The sequence below is a fragment of the Numida meleagris genome, chromosome Z, assembly GCF_002078875.1.
Source record: "Numida meleagris isolate 19003 breed g44 Domestic line chromosome Z, NumMel1.0, whole genome shotgun sequence".
NCBI classification, from domain to species: domain Eukaryota; kingdom Metazoa; phylum Chordata; class Aves; order Galliformes; family Numididae; genus Numida; species Numida meleagris.
Window position 1 is genome coordinate 54573598 of NC_034438.1, and position 12222 is coordinate 54585819.

Here is a 12222-nt window from a genome sequence, read left to right on the forward strand (position 1 = left end):
CATTTTGCATTCATCGTGAAGACTTAATGGTTTTTAAGATTTAAAGGCAAATAGCCTCTGTGGACAGGTTGAAATTTGATTTGTAAACCGTGTCCCATATTTAGAATTCCAAAGTAATAACCTGAATTTTCAAGAGCGTTGAACAGCAGATCTGAAGAAATTTAGTGTGAGTCAGTAAAGGAAATGCTGATCTGAAAAGGTAAGTATGGGCCTACAGGCGCAGAATTTCTTTTTAAATGAGGTTTGGAAGGGTATGAGGATGTACTGAAGCTTTTGTTGCTCTTCTTTCGTAATTCATTTTAGGTAAGTTTGGACAGAGGAGTCACCGACAGTAACATGTTTTCAGTTTTTAACCGGAGCTGGAGGACAAAGTGGCTTGTAATTTGTAAAGGAGTTGAGTGAAGTAACCTATTATCCTTCTTTCCATGCAGGCCTGAACTTCTGCTTGTTTCTATTGATGACTTAAAAGTTCAAATTCCAAAAAATCCATCCAGTTTTCTAGAAGAGATGTCACACTCTAGATTTCTTGAATGTAGGTACAGAGAAGCTCGGGCTTTCTTTCAGGTTAGTGGTAATCAGGTAGTGTCTCTGAGATGTAATGTACATTTTCGCTAGTTGACCGAAACCTACAAACAGTTCATCACTTTTTAAAATTTAAATGCAACTTTTCGCATGCGAAAAGCTAACTATAGGATCTGTGACTCAGCAGAATTTAGTAAGTGGTAATAAACTAAAACTTTTAACTGAAGAATCATAGTCTTTCCTTTTGACTTGTGTGTCTTTTTTCCATTTTCCAAAACTGTGAAAAGATGGGATAACTAACCTGTCCATAGTTTTCTCATAACCTTACTGTTAAACATATTTCATGAGATCTTTTGCATCTTTATAGTCTAAAATTTTACTGAGTTCCTCAAAGTTCTGAATAATCCTTACTTTTACATTCATTTGAGCCATGTATTGCAGTTCTGCATTCCTAGTTCTGATTACAGATTCTCTGAAACCTCCAGGCAGTAATTCCCACAGGTAGATAAAATGTGCTTGGGAAAATATATTGAACTTTAATACTGAGATGAGCAACTGGCTTCTATTTTGAAACTTACTCAGGTGTCTGTCAGCCAGGAGCTCCTAGTGACATCGATTGTGAAGTTGAGTGGTCAGTGCATTGTTCATATGTTTGATTTGGGAATGTTTGCCTGGACTGTCTCCTTGGTTTTGGCTTTTCATTACAGAAGATGTTACTGAGCTGTAGTTGGCATAGTTTTCTATTCACGTTGCTACAGTTATGTAGCAGAAGGTCTCAACATCCAATTGTAACACTTGGTGGCGCCAAATAAACTAATATGCTCAAATCTGATTATGTCCCTACTTTCCCCTAGACTGTGGGTATTGGCTTCACTGTGAGCAGAGTTAGGAGCTGTGTGTGCGTGTTGCCACATATCTTTATCTAATGTATGTAGTCTTTTTCTATTTTACTGTGACCTTACATTATGCTACTTCGGAAAAAACAGATATTGACATTTTAGAGTTGAAATTTGACTTGCGTTTCCAGTGCGCATTCTCAAACTGAACTGTGTGTGTGAGAAAATATAATGCCCAGGTATTACTTAAATAAATTTTCAAAGGTCATTTTTTCCTAGGATGCTGAAAAATGAGTGGAGAAGTTTGCTCTCTCGTAACAGCTTACTTTTGCTTTCCAGTTGTATCCTGATGATGCCTCTGTTGATGCAGTGGAATTCAGAAAAAGAGCAAAATCCTTGCTCCATCTGGCTGCCCTGACACTTAATAACTTGGGAGTAAAGTTCTGGCTGAGCAGTGGAACGTGCCTTGGTAAAACATTTTAAATTCATCTGAAATTTTAAACATTTTATCCTCTGTTGCATTTGTGATGTCACCTGAGGTTAGCAGCTGGAAGGTGGTATCTGTGAAGTGTGAAGCAGGTGTTCTGTGTTAGCTGTATTAAAATAAGGCCGCCTTCTCCTGAACAACGATTCATCTTGAAATACTTGTACCTTGGAGATGAGTATATTCCAAGTAAAGTATTAACCACCGCTAGCAGTTTCTGTGTTGTGATTATTTTCCAAGCAGAGATCAACACAAGTTTTCTAAGTTGTGTGGCTTCCAATTTCTTAAGTGCTGTCTGAAAGATACAGTGATGAGGATATTTTTCTGATGTCTTTATAGACTCTCACCTGATTTTATTCCCATGCACTTTAATGTTTAGCATCAGCCTTTCATGTATAATTAATATATTTTAAAACACAGTCTCTTAATTAAAAAAAAATTAACTAGTAGAGTAGGCATTTCAAGTTTTTAATTCTGTTGGAAGTCAAAAGAAGTATCTTATTATTGGTGAAGATCCTTTCCTTATTGAAATAGGTTGTGATAACTCACATGTGCACAAGTCCCTTGTATTTTTTTAGTCCTAGAGAATATCATTTTTTGAATGAACAGTTTACCAAAACTGCATTAATGAAACAAACAAAAGAATGTCCCATTTCTTGTCTTAGTGTTTTGCAGTAGTGCTCCAAATTTATTTAAAGTAATCATTGAAAATTATAAGCATGGCTGCAGCCCTATGACTGTTCATTTCTCATTAGATTTAGACTCAGATAAAGAATATATTTTCCTGGAAGACATTTAGAATAGGAAGCTGAAGATATTTTCTTTTTAAAAGAGTTAGTACTTACTCATTCCTGACTTCATGGAGAAAGCAGGCGGCCATGAGTGCATTAGTCCTCCTGTTTTCTTCATGGTGATTCATTTGTTTCTAGAGAAAGTAGAAATCTTGTTTATGGCTTCATTTGAGGATTTCAGGGTGGTTACCTTTTGACGGGTCATTTTTGTACCGCATATATTTTGCGACATATTTCTCATGCTCCAAAGTTAATTCATTTTTTTTTCTTTTTTCTCTCCTCAGGATGGTATAGACAGTGCAATGTCATTCCTTACAGCAAAGATGTGGACCTGGGGATCTTTATAAGGGACTACAAAGCTGATATAATTCCAGCCTTTCAGAAAGCAGGATTACCATTAAAGCATAAATTTGGCAAGGTACACAGATAAGAAGAATTCACTTAGTATGTCTTTCTGTAGGTTAGTAAGTTTGAGTGCTGCTGCAATTCATTTACGTAGAACTGGATATGTAAACTCTCCTCCTGCCATCTGTTGCTCCTAAATGTTTTACCTAAACATATAGTCTCACTGATTTTTTTGTGTTCACTGGGACAGTGTGTGAGAAAACACTGTTCTTATTAGCTTCAGTCTTGTTTGGAGAGTCTGAATTTCACACAGAAGGAATTTTACGAAGTTCTAGAGGAGTCTAATCTGTGTCAGTGCTGGTAGAGAAAATTAAGATATAATTTAATATTTGATATTGCATGTGGCTGATTGTAGGAGTGGATTGCTAACAGCTCTGAGATTATCTGCATCCTTGTGTGCAAAGATAGCAGAAAGGAAAGGATTGGCTGAGGTGGGTACTGGGCTCGTCCATTATGTGGACCTTTATTACTTCTTTTGTAGTGTAAGCTGCAGAGTGGAATGTAAAGGCTAGAAGAAAGAAACAAAAGTACAGGGACATGAAGGTTCAGCCACAGTTAAAGTTATCATTGCTGGTGCTAGCGAGCGTTTTATTGTTGAAGAAGGTGTTATCGTAGGTGTTTAATGAAGATACTTACCAATAACTTGCTTATTCACTGATATCATTCTGCTCCTTTATGTGAGCCTTTTAGCAAATTGCAATCTCAGGTGTTGGCAGTTTCTCTATGGATTGCAGTAGGCTATTGCGTGACCTGTGTGAGGATAGCTGGGAGTCTACAGCAAGCCATTTTCTATTCTTGGTGCACAGCAAATGCAGCTGTAAATGCTGATTTGTAGTGTTAAGTGGACAATACTGTTAGAGCTAACTGGAATTTTGTTTGGCAAGCCGTATGGGTTTGTGCTGGAATAGAGTTAACTTTATTCTTTGTATCTGGTGTGGTGCTGTGTTTTGGATTTGTGACCAAAACAGCATTAGGGTCACCCCGGCGCTTTATCTGTTGCTCATCAGTGCTTATACAGCATCAAGGCCTTTTCTTTTTCTCATACTTCCCTGCTAGCATGGTATTGCACAAAAATTGGAAGAGGGCAGAGGCAAATGCAGATAAGCTGATCAAAGGGATATTCCATAAAGAAAGCTGGGATAAAGAAGAAAGAAGGGAAGGGTATTCTGGATTACGGCATCTGTCTTCCCAGATATCTGTTATGCATAGTGAAGCCCTGCTTTCCTGGAATTGCCAGAACACCTGCCTGCCAACGGGAAGTAACAAACTAATCCCTTATTTTGATGTGCCTGAGTGTGCAGCTTCTGCTTTAGCTGTTACTGTCCTTATCTTGACCCACGAGTTTTCTTGCTTTTCCTTTCACTCATCTTTTCCTGCTCCCCTGTCCTACTGGTAGTGAGGGGGAAAGTGAATGAGCAGCTGTGCAGTGCTTATCTGCCTACCGGGGTTAACTCACAACACAGGCACTTTTAAAATTCTTATTTTAAAGCCATGCCGTAATACCTTTTCTCCTGAAAGGGCCATGTTTAAGTGCTTTCCAAATAGAGTAGCAGCCTTCATGCCAAGGAAAGGTCATCATTCTCTACTTTCGTCTGTTTTACTACAAACATTTAAGTGGAAAATGGTTTGCTTTACATTTCAGCTCTTTTGTGTTCTGCTGGAAAACTGCTGGAGTTCTGGCTTACTTGCCTAGGCAGAATGACATTAAAGTTTATCACAGAATAGATAGCACTATGTTCACTTTGTGGCAGAAGGCAAGGAGATAGTGCCAGAGCTTGAGGAGGAAGAGAGAAGACTGTTTCACTGAGGTGCAGAAAATTTCTATTTTTCTCAAGGCACCAAAAATAAAGAAATTGCTGAATTAGTGTATTTTCTACACCTTCACTGCATCATTGAAAATAAATTTGTTCCCTGAAACCTGCTGGCTTCAGGAGCGTTGTGTTTTTAGGTGTGCATATAGTCTGTATTTCTGTCTTGCAGGTAGAAGACAGTTTGGAACTCTCTTTCCAGGGAGATGATGATGTGAAACTTGATATTTTTTTCTTCTATGAAGAAGATGACCACATATGGAATGGAGGAACTCAGGCGAAGTCGGGCAAGAAATTTAAGTATGAGTGGGATTTATACTAATAATAGGAAAGCAACTGAACAAGTTAGGTTTTAGTGTTAGCATTCTGTATTGTGTGTTTTTATCTGGCAAAGTCTGTCCTCTTTGTGGCTGGTATCAGAGGAGAATCAGAGGAGTTTTTGTACTTTGAAACTACAAAAGTAAAAAGAAAACAGTACCATGCCTTACTAGAGAGGTTCTGGGCCAGTGGAATGCTAGATTTCTTGTGAAATCTAAAACAACACTGTCATGTCATGTATGAGGTGGATGCTATCTGGAGTGTGCAAGCTCTAAGTAAAAGAGCCAAAAAAAAAGAAGCCTCTAAAACTTCTTTTGTTGCACAAATATGTTTAGTGAAAAACAAATCCTTAGGCATATGTCTTGATGAGTGTTACGCCAGAAAGCCTTAGCTGTCCTTCCAAAGTAAACCCCATGTTTTTGGATGTTGTGGTAATGATTTGGAATACTTTGTTGACTACAATGTTGTGACAGCAATGCAGACAATTATTGCAGAACTTCTTGTTCATGTTCTGAAAATGGAATTTTAAATAGAATACCACATTTCTTGCTTCATTCTTTTCAGTGTTAAAACAGCAAATAAGTACAACAGCTTCTTAATCTACTCAGCAAGCTGAATAAAGGTTTTGATAATTAGATTTATTTCTTTCCATTATCCGTCTTCTCCCAGAGACACTTGCAGACTAGTTGAAAGCCTTGTTGACTTACATAGGATGTCATTATCTTCCATATTTTGCCTGAACTGCATTCGCTTACAGTTAGCTAACAGGAACTCAGTGAATGCTGTCATCCAGGCAGTGATAGTGTGTGACTCCTTGCCATAGATTTATTTGTTCTGAAGTGATAAACAAAGATTAGGGGAGGTACTTTGACAACCAGAGTCAAAAGGTGCACTTAAAAATAGACCAGGGGAAGAATTACTGGAATATTCCTGCATAGGAAATGTAGTATGTTTCGTAGAATACAACAGTTTTGTGGTTGTCTAGAGCAAGTATATCATCTGTTCTTTCTGTACAAGATTATGGAGGATTTCTTTGATGTATTTTTCAGGCAGCTGACCAGAAAGTTCTTTTTTCTGTACTTGCGGTATGTCTGAATGTTTCACATCTGTTTTCATTCCAATGAAGTTGACATCTTCTTTCAAAACTGCATGTTAGTAGCAGACTTTCAAACCCTCAGTTTTGCTTAGCTGTCAAACTTTCAAAATTTTGAAAGTAGATGAAGTAGAGAGGTCAACCAGAAGTGAAGTGATTGTTTGGTCATGTTGAATCCTAAATCTCACCTGCTGTTCGTTTGTATCAGAAGAGAGACTGATTGCTGCTGGATCATCACAGCTCTGGGAGGTGGCTCTATTCACAGATATTTACATTTTTAATAAATGAAGGGTTAAGTAATTTTTTTTCAAAAAGCTAAGTATTTTTGCAGATGTATTTTCTATATGTCTTGCTAAATAAAAGTATGAAGAATGAAAGTATTTCTCATTTAGTCTAGAAAATATTTTTCATTAGCCATTTTTTTCTCTACTTCCTTGGCAAGTGGGTTTCCAAACCATACAAGTCTTTCTGTATGGTTTGCATGTTTATGTACACAAATAATCCCAAACATTGCAGAGGCAGGCAAACTCATAAATCCCCCATAATTTTGCCTTTGGGGTAACAAGAACTGAAACCTCTTTTTTGTTTAGGAGATTTGTGCTAGATAGTTTCCTTCTTAGCACAGGAGATGTATTTACAAAAACTTATCCTGTGAATCAAATCTATACTGTATGCGTTATTCCTTAAAATGAGTCAATTCTGTAATTGCTTAATATTGAGGCTTTTCTGTAAGCATAAAATCTTCTCAGATTAATGAGGCTGAAATTGGAAGCAGAAATGGTGATCAGTGTGTGTGCAGAAGAGCACCGAGCCCTGTCCGAGCCACTTGGAATGGCTGAACAATGAGAAGGGATCCCAGTGGTGGGAAGCCTCATTGAAAGTAATATTTTTCATCAAGGAATGTAAACTTTTGATTTTAGTAATAGATAATTTGGTGAAGTTCCTAACTGACTTAAATTTGCAGATTAGATAGTTTAAATTATCTGTTTGTTTTCCTTAAAATTGATTATTCAGAGTTCGCTCTTCAGAGGATACATTATTTCAGTAGTTTGCTGATAGCTTTTGCTAATGCATGCATGCCCACTGTAATTCAGCTTGATAGATGAATGATTTCCTGGGTTAAAAGAAGTAAATATCTTCTTGATGATTATAGACCCACTAATAAAGTTTATTTACCTTGTTTTCCCCTTGATAGCTGGCTTTTTTTTCCTCTTTTTAGTTCAGTTTAAAGCTAATTGTCAGTCCCTAGATATAAATGAAAAAGTGCATGATCATTCTTTTTCACCTCCATTTAAAGCATGGAAGCAAGGTAGTTTTATTTTCTGAAATTGTTTGCTCAGCTCTTAGAAATAATATTGGCTTAGTACTTGGAGGAACTTGCTAGATTTTTAATTCATGCAAATGCACAAATCTTTGAACTCTGTTCTCAAAAGTGCAAACTGCTTGCAATTCCTTTTTAACCTACGAAAAATAATGTTTAGAACACTTTTTTTTTTCCTGTGGAAGACTTAAGAAGTAAGGATCACATTAAGAAGTGATCCTCTGCAGGAATGGTGCATAGACCTTAGTTTAACATACAGAGCTCCTATAGGATGTGAATTTCCAGTAGTATCAGTATACCTCTAGGTAGGGCCTACATTGAGCCCTCTGCAGAAAGGAACGGGCACAAAACAAGACGGGTTTGATAGAATATATATATATATGTATGTATATATATAAATATCAATATGTATATATATGTATATATATATAAATTTCAATGGGCCAGGGGGGTTTCAGAAAGTACAGAGTGGCAGCTGTATCTTAATTCTTTGCAGCTGCTCCAAGTCTGGCACTATTTAAGCAGGGTTACTGAAGACAAATGGAATGCTTTGTTTCATAAGATTGAAGAAAGGTAAAAGCTTGTTTATAAAAAAAATTATGCATTTGATTTCTGTGTCTGACTCACAGTAAAGTCTTTCATCTTGCATTTGAAATCTTCCTTCCTAAAAAATGTGTCAAATACCTTGATGTCCTTCAAGCAAGGTAGATTAATTTCAGTGTATAAGTGGAAAAGTAGAGACAGGGACTAATTTCCTTTGAATGGGAGAATAGTATGGGTGTAAACAGCAGTAGAATTAGAAATGCTCCTCCTTGAGAGCACATGGCAAATATTAAACAGCTACTGTTGATAACAACCGTGTCCAGTCAGTAAATGATACTTCATAGGTCGAAACTATGAAATAAGAAAAAACATCTGTAAATGTAACTTGGCCACTCACTGCAGTTGTTTGCTTTCTCTGTGGAGAAGAGTAATAGTAAGTAATACATGTGCTAAGCATGTCTTCTGCTAGTGACCATGTCCTTTTGTGGTGCAGGTATCTCTTCCCAAAGTTTGCCCTTTGCTGGACTGAATTTGTAGAACTCAAGGTACACGTACCCTGTGAAACCCTGCAGTATGTTGAAGCCAACTATGGCCCAGAGTGGAAGGTTCCTGTCAAGATGTGGGACTGGAAGAACTCGCCGTCCAACGTGCAGTACAACGGTGTCTGGCCTGTTGACGAATGGGATGAAGTCATTCAAATCTACTGATCACCTCCTTGCTCGCAGAGTGTCTGGTATCCTTGAAATTGTCAGTTTATAATTTTCTGTCTCTCAAAGGCATCAAGACCTGTTCCTTTTATAACTTCTCATCTGTTTCCTAAAGAGACATTTTCCATTTTTTTGCTTAGCAGATAATTTTTACATGTTTATTGTGAGTTGTCCAGATAGCTAAAGGCAGACTGTGGGAACTGAGGAGAAGGAAAGCTGAAAGTAAAGATGTACAAAATCTTGCAGTAAATATATGGGCAGTTGGCTGTTAAAGTGAAACCTATGGCCAAGTTGCTTGACTTTCTGAGGATCATCAAAACCTTCGAACCGTTCTCTTCTCAAGGAAGAGATAGGATGGAAAATCCTGAAGATATTCTCTTTATTTTTTTTCTGAGGAGCTCGTATGAATTTACAGTTCTTAAACACCCGATTTGTGAGTCCTGTAAATGCATTTAATTTGAGACTGATGTATTGCTGCAATATGTAACAGGTTGCCTCTTGGAGTGAAATGTTTCAGTTCAGAACCTGTGTGACCCACCTGCTCTGCATGTGTTGAGTTATGGTATAATATTAAGTGAATGGAAGGAAGAATCAAAAGCACAGTCTGCATCAGAGATCTTCCAGTAACAGTTGTTTTTTTGTTTGTTTGTTTCATGAACTAACCATCACATGTATTAACAACAGGGAATGTGAGGTGCTTTTTCTCTCTTTTTTTAAGAACTTGAGGTTGTATGCTGCAGGAAGGTGTTAAAATACACTGACTGGTTTTGATGTCCCAATTGGTGTTCTTTCTGTAGGAGCTGAGCAGACTTCAGAGGATCATAGCTATCTCTGCTCTCTTGCAAGTGGATAGAAATGAGGGTATTGAGACTTTTCTTTTTAATATGGGCTCGCAGAAGGTCTGTATGAACCATAGCTTTTTTCTGTAAGTGTAAACAGAAGGGTGTACAAATACCAACTGCTCCATCAAATTTGCAATAGCATAGTTGCAAGTGAAGTGTTAGTGTACATTAGGTTTTGAATGGGAAAGGTGCAAGCCTGATAACTCTCTTGTTTCTGTTTGTGTTTCTCATCAGTGAAATAAGCTTTCTTGTTCAGTGTTGGGGAGGGATAATAGCTTTCATATGAGCTTGTTGCCAAGGTTGTTCCAGTCCTGCTGTGCAGGGAAGATGAAACCATTAGTATTACTGATGAGTTAGGATTAGTATGTGAGACAGACCCAGGATTACTTATGAATTAGTGTCAAGGTACTGAATGTTTGTCCTGTTTTCTTGCAACAGATCTAGATTCCCTCTTTCCTTGTTAAAGTAGAAGAGCCATCTATGATCTGCAGCTCTTCCACATTTTTACTGGCAAGACTGAGTGCATGGTTTGCATTCTGTTGGTGTGCAATTTTCAGCTCTGTATTCAAATACATACAGTTCTGAAGAGGTGAAATAGCCACTGCCATGGAGCTGTCCCAGTACTGTATCATTCCAGGTGCACTCTGGGTCTTCCCTGCCGTTTTCATCTTGGAGTGTGTGGCATACTTTTCCCTGCTAGTCCTCTGTGTTCCAGAGTTCTCCTGCCAGTGAGGCACTGGAGTGAGTTATACAGCTTCTGACAAAATCTTGTCATGTTGTCTTGAAGTAGTACTGTAACTTTGCCTAATTAAGAAGAACGAGATGTGAAATCCTTCTATTGCTATTTACTTGCAAACATAAACATTGCGTCATAAGGGATAATTTCTCAGGTAGATTTTTTTGGTATTTTTTTTCCTTAAAATGGAAAAAAGCCAATGTCCTCATGATTTTACTGCTCAGAACTCTGTCGTCATTGACTTCTGTGTTTAACAGTGTACAATAAGCCTGCAAGTTTTACAAATATGATAGATCTTTTAAGAATCAAAGGACTGATTCTATTAGAAAATTGTAATCCTGTCAAATGTTTGACTTCATAGACAGAAAGAATTTGTAATGGAAAAAATGCATGTCCCTGAGAGAGAGGATGTCTTAAATATTTGATGATAACTGTGTATGAGTTATTCAAGTTAAAATATTTTCAGAAGATACAAATAAATATTTAATACTGATTAGAAGAGTGAGAGTCTAATTTGCTGCCCAAGTTGTGGTTCCATGCTTTATTTTGTCATCTTGGGCAACATTTCTAACACAGTCATTGTACTTACTGTGAATTACTGTAAAGGTGAAAATTTTGAGCTGTTTCTTACACTGCTTAGTGACTGTCTTGAGCTTTTATTTTTTTAATAAACTTGAGATGTCAGCTATGCCAAATCTGATTTGGCATTCTGATTTGATTTGCTGTATGCTAGCAATGATGTTTTATCATGACATTTTCATGCCACTTGCAATGGAATGCTCCCCAGTTTCTTCACAGTGGAGCACTTTAATTCTTCATCAGCATTCGTCTAGACTCGCAGCTCCTGTTGCAAAGCCATTTTTCAAAACACTGGAGTATTTAAAACATTCTCCTTTAATGTTCCCTTTCCAGTGTCCCCTTCATCGAATAGATTCTTGCTTAAAAAAAGAATGTAAAATGGCATCAAGTATTGGTGTTTACCAGAATCTTGTGGACTTTATTTTGCCTACTGAAAATGTTTTGGTGTATTTGCCTTGCTTGTCAGCAGAGTAAAATAAGAACTTCCTCTGAAGTCAGAAAGAGAGGTTGGAAAACCAGGAGCAAAACAAGTCAGCAGACAGAGAGTAGAAAGTTGAACCGAGAAGGGTAGCATGCACCTGTTCCACAACATTTGTTGGTTCTCATTAAACCAGAACACATTTTTGACCTCATATGATTCCAAGATGACATACCAGATTGTTCCCATAACTGAGCACATGATAAAGCAGAAAACTACAAAGTTATGTTGCTGTTCTCAGTCCAGAAGTATGTTATGCATAACTCTGCAGTTAATTCTCAGCAGCAGCAAAGCCAGTCTGCCAGTGTATTGACTCGTGCTGGAATCAGATTCTTCAGACTGTAGAGTGCCATGATGGTCAAGATGACAAATTTTGCTTCTTGAAAGACTGTCAGACTGACCTATGGCAAGCTGAAGCTTGTGTGTGTTGCTGTTGACTTCAAAATATAAGTAATCGAAATCCACAACAAAGATGGTTGGAATAAAGTAGAAGAAAGGATCTTGCAATTACACAAGAGCATTATGCTTCTGCATGCCTCCTGACATGCTTTGTGCAGTGACCCAGCTGCATGTTTCCTACTTGTAGGACTGTGTCCAAGGAGTGGTGTGAACACAGTAGAGCTGGTTCTGATAGGAGGTATACTGTGATGCTGACGCCAAAGGAACACCCAGATTTAGGTGTTTGTTTCCTGCTAGGTTCCCCTGAATTACCTAATCCCAGACATATTCCTAATTCTAGTTCTACCTTCCTAATGTACT

At 37.7% G+C, this 12222-nt stretch overlaps 1 protein-coding gene across 2 annotated transcripts in view; it reads left to right on the forward strand.

The window, feature by feature from the left end:
* Positions 1–12222, forward strand: part of FKTN (fukutin) — a 35100-nt gene that overhangs the window by 8043 nt on the left and 14835 nt on the right. Inside the window, exons 6-10 of one of the 2 annotated variants that reach the window (XM_021380392.1) lie at positions 432–564; positions 1698–1827; positions 2918–3051; positions 5019–5146; positions 8615–8854. In XM_021380392.1, coding sequence (XP_021236067.1) covers positions 432–564; positions 1698–1827; positions 2918–3051; positions 5019–5146; positions 8615–8828 — 739 coding nt within the window. In that variant the 3' untranslated portion in view covers positions 8829–8854. Of the gene's footprint in view, positions 1–431; positions 565–1697; positions 1828–2917; positions 3052–5018; positions 5147–8614; positions 10906–12222 lie in introns of those variants that run through there. The other variant, XM_021380391.1, reaches the window with a different exon arrangement.